General features: G+C 45.6%; 1 protein-coding gene across 5 annotated transcripts in view; it reads left to right on the forward strand.

Moving 5' to 3' along the window:
* ANKS3 (ankyrin repeat and sterile alpha motif domain containing 3) overlaps positions 1–21148 on the forward strand; it is a 34678-nt gene that overhangs the window by 4324 nt on the left and 9206 nt on the right. For 3 of the 5 annotated variants that reach the window (XM_039493474.1, XM_039493473.1, XM_039493472.1), the window contains 12 exons: positions 2855–3030; positions 3442–3640; positions 3865–3986; positions 5807–5888; positions 8395–8530; positions 8866–9027; positions 10235–10360; positions 11014–11129; positions 13797–13973; positions 14872–14952; positions 20154–20278; positions 20690–20831. In XM_039493474.1, coding sequence (XP_039349408.1) covers positions 2858–3030; positions 3442–3640; positions 3865–3986; positions 5807–5888; positions 8395–8530; positions 8866–9027; positions 10235–10360; positions 11014–11129; positions 13797–13973; positions 14872–14952; positions 20154–20278; positions 20690–20831 — 1641 coding nt within the window. In that variant the 5' untranslated portion in view covers positions 2855–2857. The remainder of the gene's footprint in view (positions 1–2854; positions 3031–3441; positions 3641–3864; positions 3987–5806; positions 5889–8394; positions 8531–8865; positions 9028–10234; positions 10361–11013; positions 11130–13796; positions 13974–14871; positions 14953–20153; positions 20279–20689; positions 20832–21148) is intronic. The other 2 variants (XM_039493475.1, XM_039493476.1) reach the window with 1 other exon arrangement.

Here is a 21148-nt window from a genome sequence, read left to right on the forward strand (position 1 = left end):
CCCTTCTCTGAACCTTTTCTAATGCCAGTATATCTTTTTTGAGATGAGGAGACCACATCTGTACGCATTCAAGATGTGGGCATAACATGGATTTATATAAGGGCTATAAGGTAGTCTCCGTCTTACTCTCTATCCCTTTTTTTTTAATGATTCCTAACATTCTGCTTGCTTTTTTGACTGCCGTTGCACACTGTGTGGATGTCTTCAGGGAACTATCCACAATAACTCCAAGATCTCTTGCCTGATTAGCTGTAGCTAAATTAGCCCCATCATATTGTGTATATATAGTTGGGGTTATTTTTTCCAATGTGCATTACTTTACATTTATCTACATTAAATTTCATTTGCCATTTTGTTGCCCAATCACTTAGTTTGTGAGATATTTTTGAAATTCTTCACAGTCTGCTTTCGTCTTAACTATCTTGAGCAGTTTAGTATCGTCTGCAAACTTTGCCACCTCACTGTTTACCCCCTTCTCCAGGTCTTTTATGAATAAGTTGAATAGGATTGGTCCTAGGACTGCCCCTCTCCATTCTGAAAATTTACCATTTATTCCTACCCTTTGTTCCCTGTCTTTTAACCTGTTCTCAATCTATGAAAGGATCTTCCCTCTTATCCCATGGCAACTTAATTTATGTAAGAGCCTTTGGTGAGGGACCTTGTCAAAGGCTTTCTGGAAATCTACACTATGTCCACTGGATCCCCCTTGTCCGCATGTTTGTTGACACTTTCAAAGAACTCTACTAGATTAGTAAGACATGATTTCCCTTTACAGAAACCGTGTTGACTTTTGCCCAACAAATTGTTCTTCTATGTGTCTGACAATTTTATTCTTTACTATTGTTTCAACTAATTTGCCCGGTACTGACATTAGACTTACCGGTCTATATTGCTGGGATCACCTCTAGAGCCCTTTTTAAATACTGGCGTTACATTAGCTAACTTCCAGTCATTGGGTGCAGAAGCTGATTTAAAGGACAGGTTACAAACCATAGTTAATAGTTACGCAATTTCACATTTGAGTTCTTTCAGAACTCTTGGATGAATGCCATCTGGACTTGTTACTGTTGAGTTTATCAATTAATTCTAAAACCTCCTCTAGTGACACTTCTGTCTGTGACAATTCCTCAGACTTGTCACCTACAAAGGATGGCTCAGGTTTGGGAATCTCCCTAACATCTTCAGCTGTAAAGACTGAAGCAAAGAATTCATTTAGTTTCTCTGCAATGACTTTATTGTCTTTAAGTGCTCCTTTTGTATCTCGATAGTCCAGGGGCCCCACTGATTGTTTAGCAGGCTTCTTGCTTCTGATGTACTTAAACATTTTGTTATTGCCCTGTTCTTCAAACTCCTTTTTGGCTTTTCTTATTACATTTTTACACTTAAATTGGTAGTGTTTATGCTCCTTTCTATTTACCTCACTAGGATTTGACTTCCACTTTTTATCTCTCACTGCTTCTTTTACATGATTGTTAAGCCATGGTGGCTCTGTTTTAGTTCTTTTACTGAGTTTTTTAATTTGGGGTATACATTTAAGTTGTGCCTCTATTATGGTGTCTTTTGAAAAGTGTCCATGCAGCTTGCAGGGATTTCACTCTAGTCCAGGCCTGCACAACTTGTAAAGTGGCGAGGGCCACATTATTCCAAAGAAAACAGCTGAGGGCCGAAACCCCCCGGCCCCGCGGAAACACCCCCCCCCCCCTCCAAGCACCTCCCGGCCCTGCGGAAACACCCCGTTCCAGCACCGCCCAGCCCTGCAGAAACATACCCTCCTTCCCCAGCGCCGCCCCACCAAAACAGCTGTGGGCCAAAAAGGAAGGTTGGGGGTGGGGAGGTGATACTTGATTTTAAATCAACCAGGAGCTCCTAGCTGAAGAGGTGGCTGGGAGCCCTCAGGGGCAAATTAAAGGGCCCGGGGCTCCGGTGGCTGGGGCAGGGATTTAAAGGGCCCAGATCTCCTGCCGCTGAGGGGAGCCCGAGTCCTTTAAATCACAGCCCCAGCCCATCTGCTGGAGCCACGGCCGGGATTCAAAGGGCTCTGGGCTGCCCGCAGAGCGCCGTGTGAAGGGGATTTAGAATCCCCCCGCGGGCCGCACAGTGAGGTTCCACAGGCCGCATGTTGTGCAGGCCTGCTCTAGTCACTATACCTTCTAATTTCTGTTTAACTAACCTCCTCATTTTAGCATAGTTCCCCTTTCTGAAATTAAATGCCACAGTGTTGTCCTATCCTCAGAGGTAAGGAGAAAAGTTTTCAAGTACATAAAAGGTTGTTACAAGGAGGAGGGGGGGAAAAAACTTATGTCCCCTCTCAGTCTTCTCTTCTCCACACTAAATAAACCTATTTTTTCAATCTTTCCTCATGTTTTCTAGACCGTTAATGATTTTTGTTGCACTTCTCTGGATTTTCTCCAATTTGTCCACATCTTTCTTGAAATGTGGTGCCCAGAACTGGACACAATACTCCAGTTGAGGTGGAGCAGAGTGCAAGAATTACTTCTTGTGTCTTGCTTACAACACTCCTGCTAATCCATCCCAGAATTATGTATGTTTGTTTTCTAGCATTGTTTGCGTTGTTGTTTGTAGAGTAGACAGGACCAAATGGTCTAGAACAACAATAAAGGGCTGTCATGGAGGATCTGCAGCAACCACTTGCTGTTTCACAGGAGAGCTTTGTTGACCAAGGAAGGGCAAAGGAGGGTTCAGTTTATGGGTAGGAATTCAGCATAACATATCTCTGAGAAGATCACACCTTCAAAGCTGAGGATGTCTCAGCTCCAGGGCCAAGTGGTCACACCACAGTACTATAAGATCCTGAAGTTGGAACTGAAAGTTCTGTTACACTTTGGCTCTACAGGTCATGATGTCAGAGCTGAGTGATGAAGCCAGCGAATCGGAGCTCCTGAACCGCAGCCTGTCCATGTGGCATGGGGTAGGCCAGATGATGTGTCGAGAAGAGCTGGATGTTCCACTGGACCTACACACAGCATCCTCCATTGGCCAGTATGAGGTGGTGCAGGAGTGTATTCAGCGGTAAGGAATGAGCAGAGCATGACTAACACAGCTTTGTTGTTACTTATGCTGATAATATTTTTAAATGACAGCAGTACAGGGTCAGGCTGCACTGGGACAATGACCCCTTGCCAGTGAACTTCAGTGGTATCAGATCATTTGCTCAGTGTAAAGTGATTTGTGGGCCATGTTTGGGATGGGGAAATTCACCCCCCAAAATTCCCACTGATTCAGCTGAAATGGAGTTAGATCTCATGGGGAGCCACAGTGTAGACAAGTGCCTGACTTGTTTTTAACACTGTTTTTATTTTAACTACAAAGGTAATAAAGATGATTTTGACTACAAGAGACTGTGCTGCAGCTGTGATCAGCTTTAGTATTGGTTCAGCTGATTTCTTTTTACTTACTTTTCTTTCTTTTTTTTTTTTTAAGTGGGGAACTGGATTTAAATAAGAGAAACTGTGGTGGCTGGACCCCGCTGATGTACGCTTCATACATCGGGCACGATACCATCGTGCATCTGCTGCTGGAGGCGGGAGTGAATGTGAACGTCCCGACGCCGGAAGGGCAGACCCCACTCATGCTGGCCTCCAGTTGTGGCAATGAGAGTGTTGCCTACTTCCTCCTCCAGGTGGGTGTTCAGGAATGGCTAAGAAAGCTGGTATTGCAAAATTGAAATGCCTGAGGAGTGGAATCCTCCACCAGTTCTGACAGAGAACTGTAAGCTCAGTGCGCTGCTGTAAATTCAGCTTCCTGACAGGGATTCAAACTTTCTCAGAATCACAGCTCAGAGGGCAATGGCTAACAGACCCAGGAGAGATGCTGCAGTAAAGAACGTTCTGTGTTCTCTTGAAGCAAGGCGCAGAGCTGGAGATGAAGGACATTCATGGCTGGACTGCCCTCTTCCACTGCACCAGTGCTGGACACCAGCAGATGGTCAAATTCTTACTGGACAATGGGGCGAACGCCAACTGCAAGTAAGAGGAAAAATAACTGGTATTTCTTTTCTGTGTCAAGGATTTCCACATGATTTCAAAAGCAAAAGGAACACATTAGCATAAGAAGTGCTCAGAGCATAAAGGAAGAAAATACATTCCTCCTTTTCCCTTGCAGCTTAAGCATATAAAATGTAATCCACTATCCCTGTGGGCCATGGAGTTAATGTAGTGATCATAGTGCCATGTAAACTGAGAAGTGGAGTCTGCCCACACTGCCACATTTAAACCAATATCACGTGAAATCAAGTTCTGTTTTGGCTGATCTCTGTGAAAGTGAAAGGGCATTACAGCTTGCTCCTGGCCTCAGTTACACTCTGCTGCTGACCCTGTATAACTCAGTTGATGCTCATGCACGGTCGCTTAACATATTGGCTGGCTTCCCATGCTTATGCTTTTAAGAACCTGCCATTGGTAGCATGCACATCAAACAACCTGCAATGGTATGTGTTGGTCGTGCTGTTTCTGTTTCGTTAATGTTTAATGATATTGATTTCCAAAACTGAAAACCTCAGATACTTATTGGTGGAAGGCAGTGTAGCTCTGAAGTCAGTGGAGCTAAACCAGTTTATACCTGCAAAGGATCTAGCCCCGAAACTCCATTGACAATCTTAATACTTGAAGCAGAATAGCTGACTCTCCTTCCCTAGTTACGGTGGCTTTGCAGGACCCAGAGCAGTAAAATCTTTCTGATCATAACCCTGTTTCCTTAATTTTTCCGGGGGAAGAAATGCTTGTTATGTAAATGCATAAAATATTTATCGCAACAAATATGTATGTTCTTGAATTTCTGGCCTAAATTGCATGATACACAAAGAGCCATGTCACAAGAAAAAGATCCTTCCAGGCCCTTATATAACATAGTACTAGCTGTCTATTGGCTTTGGACAGCATATAGGGTAGGACATTAGTGTTCAGTTGAACATCAGCTCATCTTCCTCAGAGTTCTGAATAACTTCTTTTGCATACCAAGGATCAAGCGTAGCTTGAAGTTTATCCCCAGCAAACAAACACAGTTCAGAATTCATGTATATAGAAAATGCATATTAAATACAACCAAAGCAGAGAATGTGATATGCAAGACAGAAATGGGGATGTGTCTGACAGGATTTGACCCCCTCCTGGAATTGCCTTTCCTGATAACTACATTGGTGAAAGAGTGGTGGGGCTTGACCAGGTTTCAGCTGGAGGTGCCCTGGTGGGACATGCTATTTTGTTGGCCCCATCCTGCCTGGGTTAGAGGGATTAAAATAGTGGTTCTCAAACTTTTGTATTGGTGACCCCTTTCACATAGCAATCCTCTGAGTGAGACCCCCGCCCCCCACCCTTACAAACTATAAACACTTTTTTGTGTATATTTAACACCATTATAAATGCTGGAGGCAAAGCGGGGTTTGGGTTGGAGGCTGACAGCTCGTGACACCCCCTCCCCCCGGTAATAACCTTGTGACCCCTTGAGGGGTCCTGACCCCCAGTTTGAGAACCCCTGGATTAAAATGACATTTTAGCGGATGTGCCTTCTTGAGTAATATATGGCTTCATGAGCTAAGTACTCTTTTTTTTGGTAATGAATTCAATTTAACTTTGTGCTGGTTAAAGGAGCCAGTTAGACAAGCCCTGGAAATTGAGATCTTTTGCGAAGACTTGGCAAGCTAGGGTGTGGGTTCCGCTTCAGCCTTCAGTGGGCGAGATTTGCTCTTTGGTTATTTTTTCTGTGTGTGACCAGCAAACCATATTGTATCTTTCATTTCACCTGTCCTGAGTCCAACCTACATGAGCTTTTTTTTTTTTCTCTTATCCAGGGAGCCTGTGTATGGATATACACCTCTGATGGAAGCAGCTGCCTCTGGCCATGAGATAATTGTCCAGTATCTTCTCAATCATGTAAGTGTCTGCCCAATTCTAAATAAATCCTAGAATCTTTAGGGTCCAGACTTACCCTCAGGAGAACACAGGATTTGAGAGCTCAGGCCTTCCAAAGGGTTATAGTTCCAGGCTGTTGCTCTCCATTACAAGTCCCCTCTGGTGGTAGGTCACAGCCTCATTGAGTAGTTTTCTGGGGTTGAATGCCTATACAGCTGTTATTTAATAAAGCAGAGAGATCCCAAATCCAAACTAACCTTTCTCCACAGCGTGTATCTCCCCTAACAGCCCCTGCATGTTTACAGCATAGAATCTCTGGTCTTTCCTTAAGTGTAATTCGATTTTTCCAAAGGGGATGAAATGCTCCTTTTTCTCTCCTTTCTAATACATATTTTGTTGCTAAAGAAACCCAAAATAACTTCCAAATTCCCACAGCCTATTTCTGGCTCGCTATGTGCCTCACCCTTTCCCTCATGGTATAATCTATTAAAACTCTAGCCCATTTCCAGGGCAAAATTTCCACCTCTGCTTTCCAGAGGTGGTCTCTGTTGTTTTTTCTCCTTGCAATAGGTGTTGCATTGGACACATCCAATAAATGTAGCCACGGATCCTGTGGTCAGCAGCGTTGGTTCATTCTGGGCACACTGCTGCTGTGGGAGTGTTAGTTAGCTGTAACTTTTAGCAAAAAATCTTTTTTTTATCTGAGATTGGCTAGGAGTTGGAGCCCCAGCCCAGGGGATTGTGGCTGGGCCGTGATGACTTACACTACATGAGCTCCAGGCTTGCTATGCCTAGGGATAAGCACTTCAAATTTGATAGAAGCTTCAGTTTTTCCAAAATGCAGCAGCATCCTAGCGGTCTGCTCATACACTGGTTCCCCACAGATTATCAGGTCAAGTTCAAAATCTCTGCCCTTCCTCATGCCCCTCCACAGAATTAGCCCAAGACACTTTGAGAGCATGTAATGATGATCGCCCATCTCAGCCGTTTTTCTCAGGAACTAGAAAGCTGTCATTACAAGGATGGGGGTGGGGCAGAAGTTGGGGCTTTCTCAACAATATGGCTAATTAGACTTCAATGCTTATTAACAGAGGAGACAAGAGACCCCCAAACTCACTGCCTTGAGACCAAAAATTAGCAGCGAAGAAGAGCTCTCAAAATACACAGTGATGGTGGTTCTATTAGGAGCAGTCACAGAACCAGAGTGTGTGTAAAATAACTGTTAAATAAAATTATCTCCTCTTGTTAGACACCATGGTGAGGAACTTCCCCCTTCCCTCTACAGTGTCACCTGCTTTAGAAGTGAAGCCATGCTCTGCTGCACCATGCACCAAGGGCACTGTATGTTTTAATTGCTGGACATGCTGTGCTGCTCTCCAGCTCACAGACTAAGGAACACAGACTGTGCTGCCGTGTTCCCATGCAAACGTCTGTCTGAATCCTCGATCAGATGAAACAATCATGGAATGAATTATGCCTACTCTCCTCTTTCTGTCCATCCTAGGAGAGGAGGTGCAATTTGTTCAATGACTCTCTAACCTGAGTAGGATTGTCCCTATTGTTTTGGATTTGAAACTCTGAGCCAGGCAGGACTAAGCCTGTGGGGCTACCATCCTGATGGGCTTCTGGAATATTGATATAAGTGTTGGTAATGATATTAACACCCCAATAGTTTGAGGTCTGGTCTATGCTACTGCTTCAGTTGATGTAACTTCTGTCGCTCAGAGGTGTGAAAAAGACACTCCCCTGAGCAATGCACGTGACAGCGACCTAAGCTCTGTCCACACTGCTACTGTCAGTGGGAGACGCTCTCCCGCTGGCATAGCTTCTGCCTTTCGCGGAGGTGGAGTAATTATGCTGATAGGAGAGTGCTCTCCTGTCAGTATAGCACACCTTCACCAGACATGCTACAGTGGTGCTGCTGCGCTGATGTGGCGCCGTAGTGTAGACTTGTCCCTGAAAGGATCTAGACACTCAGGGCAAGTCAGACTATTGAAACAGCCCTTGTTTTTAGCCTTTTTGACTCTCATAAAGCGTGATGTCAGTTAATATCTGATCCACCCCTAGGAGATCCTATCTAGTGCTTTGTAGGCCTGTGTATTCTGCCTAGCAGGCATCTTCCACCTCCATGCTAAAGTTTGAATATTCAGTCCTCTTGGCTTCTAACCATAGTGAGCCCCTTTATAAAAATTTAAATGTAATTTGCATAGTGACTTTGTTCAGCAAAATGAAGTAATGAAGGAATAATCGGCAGCAGATCAAGCAAGATTATGGTGGTGATGCAAAAAAGTGAGATATTGGGCTATTCTGATGAGAGAGCAGACAGCAAATCATTAGGCGCAGTAGCACTGAGAAGAGACTCAGGGAATTTATCCATGGCTCTCAAGGAGCCTTGCACTTCCATTAAAAAGGCAGACAAGAAAAGGGGGATCTTGATGGAATATGAAAGTTCTTTGGTTCCCTTGAATTGTGTGTGTGGTGTCCATTCAGAATACGCACGCCAGAAGTATGTATTGCCTTCCCACAGGGCGTGAAGGTGGATGTGAGAGAGAACACGGGAGCCACAGCACGGGCTCTGGCCATGAAGTATGGACACATGAAGATCGTGGGGCTGATGGACCTACACGCAGCCCCCGTGCCCAAAGTCTTCTGCAGGGGCCCAGGTAACTGAGACACCTCCTTGTATGTGCACGTTGGGGAAGGTGCTTGGGGAAGAGGCTGTTGCTGTTTTATAGTGCAGTGGTTGAGTGGCAGTGATACTTCAGGTGTCTGCTGGAAATCCCTCTCCTCTAAACAGCAGTGGAGGCCTGGATGGGTGGGTAGCCCTTGCTGGTGCAAGGGGTGCCTGACAATAAGCTTCTACTCCATTCAACCATTGTTTGCTCACCCTTTGCTTTGCTTCACTGTTTTTCCCACTGCTTTTAAAGGGCCAGTAGCAAATCAAGGATGTAAGTAGCTGGAGCTACTGTGCAGCTAACTGTCTGTGCTTGGACCACAGGAAAATACTGTGAAGATCTGAGCTCCTCAGATGAATCGTGCTCTACTCCCCAGAGACAGAGACCAGTCCGTAAGACCAAGGGCCCCAGTATCCATGAGGGGCCCCAAGCTTTGGCTAAGATAACAGCTGTCGGAATTGCAGGGAAGAAGCAGTCTCGCTGTGGTGAGTGTGGGTTGGGGAATCTAACTATGAGGCTCCTTCATGATCTCGGGTGCCACAGTACTGCTTTGCTGTTACTCCAGCACCAGCACTTCCCTGCTCCTTTAGATTGGGCCTTCCTGCATGGCTCCTACAGCTGCCAGCACTGAGCAAACACCTGTCATTCCAGGGGCAGAAAGCCAGCTCTAAAAACTATCTCCCAGCTGATCCATGATAGGCATGAATTTTTTTACCTATCAGCTGAGAATTTTCTTCAGCATCATCTCAATCTCTGTTTGCTGTCTGGCTCTTGAGATTGCCCCCTCTTCCCTTCCCAAGATAGACTCAGGAGTCACAGAGCCATTCACAAACCAGCAGGAGTGTCAGAGGGGATTCAAGACAGGACAAATAGCAGAAATGATTAAACTAATCTCCTAGCTTCAGGGCCAGGTGACCTGTATCTGCCTGAGCACTGAGAAACACTTCCTGTTGCAGTGGAAATTGGTGAGGTCGGCCAGCCATGTGATGGGCAGGGAGAAACATCAGCTGGGTTTAAACATTAACCCCTCAATGACGGTGATAGGCCCGCCTAAATATAGGGTGGATATGAGCTTTGCCCTGTGTTGGGTGCATGGCGTGGAGTGGTGATGACCAGTGAGTCTAGCCAGCTACCTGGTTATCTTGGATGGCCAAGAATATTGATTTGTATTGAAGAAAAAATACCAACCCTCAGATTTCCTTGAGCTTGAACTGACCTTATTTTAATGTTGTTCAGGCTAGTGAGGAAACACACTACTGTCTGGTACTTCCTATTGGTGTAGCCTGAGGCTACTACTGGGAGGTGGCTGTGTTGAAATGCTCAAACCACCAGCTGCAGAACTTCACAGGGTGCTGCCTGTGTGCTGTCCCAGAAACTCAGGGAAGGGAGGAAATACTCCAAGCTTCGTAAGCTGGAGGTGCGTCTGCTGCAAGGCTAGTTATGTGCGAACCTCTTAGATACAGGCATCTGGCTAGAGCATGGTCAGTGACCAGCGTTGATCTTGCCTGCAAAAGGAGCTATTAGGCTTCCACATTCCTGGTAATTTTGTTTGTCGTTCAAAGGGGAATGGAAGCTGGTTATTTTAAAATGTGATTTCTTCCCCTGATTGTATCCCTGGATGCTTGCCAGCAGCTGCTGCTCCCCATACTGAAGCCTGTTTGGTAACTTGTATTCTCATCTCTTTGCACACAGAGCAGGTCCCTCCGCAGGGCTACGTTACGTTCAGTGACAATGGCAGCTTTGAAGGGGAGGATCTACGGTTCCGGGATGTCACCTCTCCAATCAACGAGCAAGACGTGGAAAGTAGCAGCAGCAGGGGTAGGGCATGGTCTCAGAGGAGGGTCTAGCTTCCAGTGTGAGTGACCTGGCGTTGAGAACTGCCTCAGAGCTTGCACGTTTCCTTTCTCATCTCCCCACCCCTTAGGTCTGAAGAGCTCCTAGGAAGGCATTTTGCCCGAGATTCAAGCAAGAAAGGGGGCACCCCATCAGTGCACAGGCGTCCTCTGTTGGAATGGCATAGATTCTGTCCTGCCATCCCAGAGGAGAGTGAAGTGCCATGATGGAAGGAGGAGAGGGGTAGAAGGAAAATGAGTGCCATCCATCTGCACTGGCCTTATGTCAGGGACACTGGGAGACCTCTCCTGGGTGCTTAGAGACAAGAACACAGACTTAGCTGGTAACCCCACACCCTAAAACATACACTTGTTACCCATTACTGCAGTCAGTGATACTAAATGGCTATAAATCTGTCCATCAGTGTATTGCACTGAAACTACCTGACACCCACTGGCAGTGGCATGGGGAAGGACGGGTGCCCCTGTTCCAGACATGATACTCTCCACTCATTCCTCAGAGTAACCTCCTAATCTGAGCAGCTGCTGCACGCAGACTCAGGCTGGATGTCTACATGAGGTGAGAAGATCAAGGGGAAGAAGCAGGAACTCATTGTTTTCCTTTCTGCTCCCCTCCAGAAGAGAATGCTTTCTTCACCAACAACTTGGACACCATCAGGAGCAGCAGCAGCAGCAGCGAGTGTCTGCCCAAAGCCCTGGGGGTCAGCAGTGAGGGCTCCCTGGAGAGCAATGAGGTGGGTCTTTTGTCTCTTCTTGGTCGCTGCCGTTGGTGGAACATGGGAACTCACAAATATGCCAGCCACTTGCCATGACTTTACATCTGCCATGAGACTGTTGGATCCAGGGACAGGAGGGGAGAACCTCCAGGGTAGAAGGAAACCTGTAAACTCTGTTTAAATGTGTTAAGGCAGTGGTTCTCAGCCAAGGGTAGGTGTATCCCTTGGGTACGCAGAGGCCTTCCGGGGGTACATCAGCTCCTCTAGATATTTGCCTAGTTTTACAACAGGCTACATAAAAAGCATGAGCAAAGTCAGTACAAACTAAAATTTCATACAAACAATGACTTGTTTGTACTGCTCTATATACTATACACTGAAATATAAGTATAATTATATTCCAATCAATTTATTTTATAATTATATGGTAAAAATGAGAAAGTAAGAGGTTTTTCAGTAATAATGTGCTGTGACCCTGGGGTATTTTTATCTGATTTTTATAAGCAAGTAATTTTAAGTGAGGTAAAACTTGACATACGCAAGACAAATCAGACTCCTGAAAGGGGTACAGTAGTCTGGAAAGGTTGAGAGCCACTGTGTTAGGGGATGGGAAGTTGTCTCATTTGTTGTTGTTCTGAATATCTGAGCACCCTCCCTGCAGAGTGGTTTCCTGATGGGTAGATCAGTAACTCTCCAATCACAGCACTTTCCCTTGTCCCAGGCATTCACTACCCTCCTCACCAGAGAAGGCTCAGACCATGTGACTGTTTGATTCAGGAGCTTTCTTGAAGCCTCTTACAAACAGCGAGGCAGTGAATACAAACAGCAAATTCTTGTCCTGGGATGAAATCCTTTCCATGATCATTTAGCCCCATGGCAGTATAAATAGCCACTTTGTGGCCAACAGCATCCTGACAGGTGCCAGCAGGCTGGCTTGTTTTCTGAAGCAGACTCCCCTCCTTGCACTAGCTGGGCTCTAGCTGGTGATGTCTGTGCCCTTCCATGGTGAGCACTAACATTCACCATGGTTTTAAAGTTCATTCTTTCCCCAATCCCTGAGCCCTTGCTCTGCTTGCGTGTGGCCTGTCCCTAACCCACAGTCTAGAAGGGAAGTCTCTCTCATACCCTAGCACAAGGGTCGGCAACCTTTCAGAAGTGCTGTGCCGAGTCTTCATTTATTCACTCTAATTTAAGGTTTCACGTGCCGGTAATACATTTTAACATTTTTAGAAGGTCTCTTTCTATAAGTCTATAATATGTAACTAAACTATTGTTGTATATAAAGTAAATAAGGTTTTTAAAATGTTTAAGAAGCTTCATTTAAAATTAAATTAAAATGCAGAACCTCTCGGACTAGTGGCCAGGACCTGAGCAGTGTGAGTGCCACTGAAAATCAGCTCGTGTGCCGCCTTCGGCACGCGTGCCATAGGTTGCCTACTCCTGCCCTAGCACTTGATAACTGTTGAAGGAATTTGGCCAGGTGACTGGATCAGGTCACTTGGATTTGTGGAAGTAGGATGACACCACTGCTTCTAAGGTGGTCCTGGCTTCTACAGGTTGGAGTATGGGGAGGAAGTCTGGACTTGGAATCTGTGTAAGTTACTCAGTGGTTCGAGTAACCACTTGCATTCTTAGACCAGGTTCTGGATTTGGTGTAGGTGTGCTGGATGGGTATGACATTGTTGGGCACTAGGAAGGCTCCCCAGTTCCCTGAGCTGCTGCTTACAGGAATAACTACACGCTATCCTTCTGCTAGTCAGCGGGGTCAATGTTTCTCTGGGCTTGAAAGAATGCAGTACATGATGGCTGCTTTGTGGTGCTGGCGCTCCAAGGATTAGCTCCAAAGCAAGGCCTCTCTATCATAGTGCAGCATTCTGGAGATCCATCAAAGAGAACACTGCCCTGGACTCCAGCCTGGTCATTTGGCTTTCTCAGATAAGGAAGCAATGCTGATCCCTCCTCCTCCCCCAGTCGGCTTTGATGCCAAACCTCTTGCAGCTTGTTCTAATACTCTTAAAATGGAGAGGCTGCTTTTACAGTGAAACTCCTGCTCGGGCATCACTATTGCTCTGATGGAACATTCCTGATCCAGTGCTTCTAACCTTGGCGCCTTAAACTTTCCTCCCAGCCCGGTGTAATTATTAGAGCAGGTTTTATTACTGTTTGTGTGGTGGTAACACCTAGGAGCCTGCTTATGACCCATTGTGCTAGGTGCTGTACAAACACAGAACAAAGACAGACTCTGCCCCAACGAGCTTACAGTCCACATAAGGATTTTAATCCTGCCTGACACAGTTCCGTCCTACCTAAAACCCTCGGCGTGGTGCATTGGGGAATCCTCTCCTTTGCTTGTCTCCCTGAGACTGGAGTCCCTGCAAGTTGCTCTTTGCTCAGGACTTCACCCTGGAAGTCCTCTTTAACAAGTGATTGCTTAGTCTTTACCACTCTCACTTCCGGGCCTCTGCTCCGTTTAGGAAACAGTCTCCAGTTGGGGAATGTGGCTAAGACAGAGTATTCTGTTCCCACCGCAGTCCCTACAATGAGCTTGCCCAGACTCAGAGCCTGGGACTGAAGTAGCTGAGAGCTCCCCCACAGTCCACACCCATGCAGTTCCCCTGTAGTGATTCTGGTGACTCAGCAAGTTTTCCCCCGTTGCCATTAAACAGGCCCCTTCTGTCTCTCCAGGACTCTGACCATGCGGAAAAGCTCTGTAGTCGGAAACAGGCTAAAAGCTACGTAAAGATCAAGACCCGGTACAGCAACAGTGACAGCCAGTGGTTTCAGAGCCCAGGCAAAGCTGGGATGTCTAGTCAGCACTGTATGCTCCCTAACCCAGAGGCCGCCACCTACACAGGACCCCAGGTAAGAGCTGCAAAGAAGAACAGAAAACTCACATGTTCTCACTCCATCACAGACATGTCAGTGCAAAGCTATTGGAGATCCCTCAAAGAGAACGCTGCCCCAAGTCTCCAGCCTGGTCATTTGGCTTTCTCAGATAAGGAAGCAATGCTGCCTCTCCCACCCCCACCCCAACCCCCATCCCCAAGTGGACTTTGACGCTGAACCTCTGCAGCTCATTCTAATACTCCTAAAATGGAGAGGCTGCTTTTGCAGTGAAACTCCTGCTCAAGCATCGCTATTGCTCTGATGGAGCATTCCTGATCACTGCACCTCGGTGCTTCTAACCATGGCTCCTTAAGCTGTCTTCCCAGCCCAGTGTAATTACCAGAGCAGGTGCGACCTCCGTGACTTCTGCAGTGGCCAGTGTGGCTAACCCCAGGGCCACTCAAGCAGCTAGCCCTGGGGACAGCCACACTAGCCACTGCTGGAGTGGCTCTGCAGCCATCCGCTCGGAGGGCCCCGCATCCAGTTTCACCAGCCGCTGCTAGAGCGGCCTCAGCCCCGGGGCCAGCCACACCGGCTGCAGCTGTAGAGACCCCTGCCAGCTGGCCCTTGGGACCACCCAAGCAGCAGCCAATGCAGCTGCCCCTTGCCCCTAAGATTCAATCAGGGGTATTTATGGTATAAGTCATTAACACAGTATCTTTATATTTTACATAATTCAAAACTTCATCCATACCCATTTCATTAGCAGTTCCCTGGCTTTCCCTATCAATCTGGTTAGCAGGACAGGCATACAGTGTACCGCTGGGATATGGTGAATTTCACACAGACGTTCAAAGGTAGATAGAAATTCCAATATGTCCTCGGTATCTTTGTAAATGGGACAAATCCTTTCCCAGTGTTTGTTGTCATGAAGGGATGGATCTCCCGACTGTGGCATCTTTTTCTGCTGTTTCAAGACTTGGAGCTGAAGTCTGGCAGATTCCTGTTGCATCTGGTGAGCCTTCTCCTCAGCAGCCAGCCATTCCATAAGCCTTACATGGGCTTCTTTTTCCATATCAGTTATCTTTTGCTTTTCCTGCAATGAAAGATGTATCCACTTTTGTTGATGTTCTAGTTGCTGCTGGTTTCTCACTGAAAGCATTTTCACTGGGTCTACTTTCCTATCACTGGCCATTAACAGATTTTTCAGTTCTTGTTCTAGGGCCTTTTTCTTAAAAGACAACCCCCTCTGTAAGCACAATTCTTCAAGGGTTTTCTGTCAGGCTCTTCATATGATCCTGGCTCACTCATTGTAACTGATTTTTAACCCTTAAACTCTCCAATATCAAAATTAATTTTTGACAAGCATATGATTCTGATCCAAAAACCCAGTTAACCTGTGGTAATGTGTATCCTGCCAACTACGCCACTGTGACCGGAATCCCAGGGGAGCTAGCTGAGGTCACTAAATTAGGATGAACTGCAAAGAATGGGGCAGACAATCCCCAGAGCTGGTGGATATTCCAATTCTTAGAGTTACCAAGCAAGCACACAATAGCTTCTATATTACCTTACTGGTTTCCAGAAGCCAACAACTCAGTTCCTTTAAAGTAACCCAGCCTCAGGCCTCCACCTAGACACCCAAATCTGGTGTGATGAGGATTTCTGAAAATCTTATTCATCATAAATAAAAGGTTCTACCAATCCCAAAGGATCAGACACATTACCTCCCAGGTTAATAAATATTCTAGACCTTTCCCAAATGTATGCTTACAGCCAATTCTTACTAATTAAACTAAAATTTATTAACAAAAGGAGAAAGAATTGGTTAAAAGATCAGTATACATACAGACATGAGTCAACTTTGAGATTCGGATTCATAGCATAGATGGTGAGCTTTGTAGATGCAGAGAGTTCTTTCAGAAATAGCCCATAGGTTATAGTCCAATGTTTGTATTCCGGGTGGTCCAGTCAGCACTGGGATCTCAGTCCTTATGGCTTAGGCTTCCGCTGCATGAAGCCTCAAGCAGATCTGAGATGACAGGATCAGGAGCCAAGCCATTTTTTTTATACAGTTTCAGGTCCTCTTTTGACAGCTCAGAGTCCCTCGGCGAACAATAGACACTCATTTTCTAAGCATCGCAGATAATTATTCATACAGATTAACATAAGATAATTTCCTGTTTTTCCACCATTCACAGGTGATTTGCTATACATTTCAAAGAGAGATGAATACAGCAATATCTTAGGTTTACAGTTCATTTAAATGTTAAGATGTTCTCTTAATCTCTGAATTAACAGAATACAGCATAGACAGGGACTGTCTGATTACATTGTTGATTTCTACCTTTTTATATATTGTGATGGAGCAAGGCCGGATGGCTACAGGAAAGTATTGAGGAGCAGGTATGTTAGCTCCAGGCTAAGCAAATCCCTAGTACCATGGGAACCAAAATGGCAGTTGCTCCAGGCTAATCAAGGCACCTGGGGCCAATTAAGAACTTTCTAGAAGGCACCGGAGAGAGCTACATTGATTGGAGCACCTGCAGCCAATCAGAACAGGCTAATCAAGGCACCTGGTATAAAAAGGGGAGCTCACTCCAGTCTAGGGAGGAGGAGCCAGAGGAAAGAAGTGTGCATGAGGAGCTGGGAGCCAGAGACACAAGGAACTAAGAACTGAGAGGGGGTACTACTGGAGGATTGAGGAAAACACCATACAATCTAGCAGCATCAGACACCAGGAGGATCCTGTGGTGAGGATAAAGAAGGTGCTTGAAGGAGGCTATGGGGAAGTAGCCCAGGGAGCTGTAGCGGTCAAGCAGCGGTTACAAGTAGCACTATAGAGACTGCTGCAATTCACAGGGCCCTGGGCTGGAACCCGGAGTAGAGGGCGGGCCCAGGTTCCCCCCTAGCCCCGCTACTCCTAATCAGACATAGGAGTAGTTGATCCAATCTATGGGTTTCATCCAAGGGGAAAACCACTGAGGGGAAGAAATCTGCCAATAAGCGCAGGACCTACTAGAGGAGAGGAGGAACTTTGCCACAATATATATAAAATAATATTTAAAAACCCCCACAAGCATTATCTCCCTGTATGTTTTTAAGTGTCAGTTATCCTGCAGGATGCTTAACTCTTTCTGGTCATGTGTCATACCCCCAACAAGTGTATGAGAGTGGTGTGGAAGGGAGAAACTAGAGCTCCTGGATATACCCTAAGAACCTTTCAAAACATCGATATGAGCGGTGTTTACATTGAATTCTTTGTAAGGCCAATTTATTGATGCATGCTTTGGACCAAGTTAAAAACTTAGTCTGTACTTTGTGAAACACTTCAGTGATTCCAGGGTTTGGTCTATGTGTTGACTTAACATGGCCATTAATGTTCTTCAGAGAGCGCTTACTCTGGCATTCAGCCATGAAAGCTGTGAGGAGTTGTACCTCAGTTTCCCTTTGTGCACAGCAGTTCGAACTTGTAATGGTCTTTTTGCTGTGGAAAGTTTTAGGATTGTGTACAGACATGAGCTGTGAAACCTTAACATTATTAGGCTTTTTAATTCCAAGTGTGTTCTTATTGAACCAAACAGCATAATCATAAGGGTTTCTAGTATGTACCACTCTTAACATGTTCAAGATCATGCACATTGTACATTTTTTACAGTTTTTGGTATCAGCAACAAGTTAGTTACAATCATTAGCAATAACATCAGTTCTATCACAAGTGTGAATTTACAGTTATCTTTGCCATGCCAAGCATTTTGTTTAGATACATTATTCTTTAGGTCAGCTTCTTCAATATCCCTTTTGAATCTTTTTAGCTTTTTCTTTACTTTAGGGTTTTCCTTAACATAGGCTTAGTTTAACCACTTCCTTGGGGTTTTGGTATCTTAGAGATGAGTGAGGCACGTTTTTTTTTCCCCTCCAGTCAGTCAGGTAATTTGCATTAACACAGACACTAGCCTGTTTACCAGTTTTCAGATTCTTAACCTTTACCAATTCCAAGGCTGGACTCTGTCTTAAAGAGATACCATCCATTTTCACTAGCCTGTTAGACTCAAGGTTCTTTTGTCTTTCCATTACCAACCTTTGCTTCCACATTGAATCAGATGTCAAGTCCACTAAGAGACTACAAGACATTTCCAAAATATCTAGAGATGAGAGTTTAGCTGCCATCCCCTGTATTCTCGAGAGATCAACTGCACAACTGTTCTCCTGCTCTGCAGATTCAGCTATCCAGTTTTCCCTCTGAACCTGAGATACAGACTGTGTTTACTCAAAGAATCACTGTGGAGATATTCCTGTCCCAACAACATTGTCTCCTCAACAAGTTGGTCAAGCTTGTAGAGCTGTTCAGACTCCCTAACAATTTTTATACCATCTGAAATCTTCTCAAAGCTATCCACAATGGGTCTTTCTAAAGCAAATTCAGTGGATTCATTTACTCTTGAAAGACTTAAGCCATTAGTCACCAACACACTTTTCTCAGAAGACAAACTCTTTATTACCAACAATGGCCCATTAAGAGTCAATGGAAGTAATTATTTTTCACCCCCACTAGGTACAGCTATTGACTTTTTACAGATTTCAAAGACATCACTAAGAAATTCCATCTCTCTTGCAGTATTATGAACTGCAACAGATTCTTCCCGAGCTCTATTTATGTCCAGAACCGACTTTGGCACAACAGACAAATCACCAAACTCCTTCTGAGTTTCACTTACATCCAGAATCACCTCTGGCCCATCAGGAGAGTTTTTACACAAACCCCTTTCAGGCAAGCTGCTAGACTCCATAATTAAAAGGTTAGAAGCGTTCCCTTCCTCTTTGCAGCTCTCCTGGCTGACAACAGGCACAAGATTAGGAATCATTTCCTCCTTGTTACAAGTTTCCACACTGTCAGTGGGTAACAGAGTCAAATCACATCTGTGCTTTCCTTGTGCCCTGGCTATGATATCAACCTGAGTAGACGAGGTTGTCATATCTTTACCCAGCAATACACTAGCAACAGGCAAAACAGAAGTACCAGAATCGCCTGGTTCCTGGGACTCAGTTATGACATTAACTGGATGCAACCTGATTACAACGTCATTATCCCTAGCAGACACAAACTTAGGAACATTTCCGTCCTGAGCTTCAGTTAAATCCAGAATCAGCTCTGGGACGACTGATACGTTTTCAACCATCCTAGGCTGACAGGCTTCTTCTGTCTCCTTTACAGACAGAGAAGAGCTAGATACACTGTTCCTTAGCAGGCATGCTGCCGTTGCTCAAAACAGACAAACAATTGGAGAAATTTTTTCCTTTGTCCCAGCACGCATGGCTATTCATGGACAATTGCTTGGAGAGTGGGACAGCTTCCTTAACAGGAAAGATGCTGCTTCCAACAGACACTTCTGCTTTTTACAGACAGTGGCTCATACTGAGCTACTTTAAGCAAATTACTGTTACCTTGTCTAGGCTCGCTTTTACAAACTTCACTCACCAAGAATGTACCTCCTTCTTCCTCAATTAGGGCTTCAACCTGACCATCAACTTTAATTTGCTTTCGAGAAACATTTTCCTGATCAATGATTTTTCTCTGTGCGTTATCCAATTCCAGGTTCACTTCTGATATATTAGACAGATATTCAGAAACTTCATTCACATATAACCTGCTTTTCTGTACAGACAAACAGCTATCTTCCTCAGACAAACATTTGAAGAAACCCTCCATAGGCAAATCATTGCCCCAATAGACAGTTTCATGATATTAACCTGTCTGCACAAAGCTTTAAAATCATTCCCTATTAAAAGATCTGAAGGAATTGTATTCTTTGCTCCCACAATCATGGTGCCATCAAATCCCTTCTATTTAAGATGGATTTTGGCCAAGAGCACTCTTACAAAATATTCAGATAAAGCCACAACAGTTACACTTTCACCTGGCGAATAATCTTCATCCCTGACACAGTTCTCTCCTACCTAACCTGCTTGCAGGGATGGTTTGGGGAATCCTCCCCTCAGCCCAATGTAGTGCAGGGAATCTGAAGGAAGAGCTTTACAGTGTCTGGCTCTTACAAACTACAAGCCAGACCCCATTACAGCATCTGGCTTTAGAGAGTGAACAATGCAAAGAAAGTTAGGATAGCTCCAAAGTAGCTGTTAGCCGTTCATTCAAGGAGACGAGAGAGTCCAGTTCCTTGTGTGGCTACAAACATCTTTGCTTTGGATGGGCCGCAGGACCTGGCAACATTCCTGGAGCAGATCGGGTGTCTGAAGTACCTCCAGGTGTTTGAGGAGCAGGACATCGACCTCCGGATCTTCCTGACCCTCACAGAAAGTGATCTCAAGGAAATAGGCATCACGTGAGTCTCTGCGGTGTAGCCCCTTTCTCGCTGGGGCGTACGAAGGGATCAGGAGAGTTCAGTCCTCTCTTCCAGCCCCCCACCAGGTTTGCACGATTCTGCCACTACCTTTAGTCTTGCCCTCCAGGCTGGGGATCCCTCACAGATCTCTGTGTGCCTTAATCCTGGTCTACAGCAAGCGCTGTTCTTCCAGCCATGCCCCCCACCCCCAACTCAGTCCCTGCCTGCAACTCTCCTGCAGCAGTTAGCAGAGCCTTAGAGGAGATGGAGCGTGATTTTTCTGCTGTCCCTAATTATCCTTCCTGCTCATTCCTGGGGTTTTCATGGGCCTCAGTGGAAGAAGGGGTAGAAGTCTCTGAAGCGAGGTCCTGGTGCAGTTTTGGTGCTAACTGCTTGCTGCTGTATCACCAGCCTGTTCGGGCCCAAACGGAAGATGACCTCTGCCATTGCTCGATGGCACAGCAATGCCAGGCCTCCCAGCGATGCCCTAGAGCTGGCCTATGCAGATCGGCTGGAGGCAGAAATGCAGGAGATGGCCATTCAGCTGCACAAGGTAAGGAGCCTGGCTCTAACCCAATCACATATTTACTATGGCACCTCCTGGGGGTAGGAAAAGTTTCTTAAGGGAGGGAGCTGAGGTAGTTTGGAAGGGATGCAAAGGGGTAGGGTAAGTAAGGTAACCCCATGTTGCAGGTTCTGCCACACTCTAACCCTCACTCTCTCATGCTGACAAGGATTCTGTGTCTTTAGTCCAATCCCAGCTTTCCGGGATGCTGGGCTGGGGATATCTGCCATCCTGATTAGAATCTGCTCATACTGAAATGGGGAGATCCTTGCAGAATGTCTGTCGGCTTGGCAAACCCACCCTCC

This window comes from Mauremys reevesii, linkage group 10, assembly GCF_016161935.1.
Source record: "Mauremys reevesii isolate NIE-2019 linkage group 10, ASM1616193v1, whole genome shotgun sequence".
In the NCBI taxonomy this organism is placed as follows: domain Eukaryota; kingdom Metazoa; phylum Chordata; order Testudines; family Geoemydidae; genus Mauremys; species Mauremys reevesii.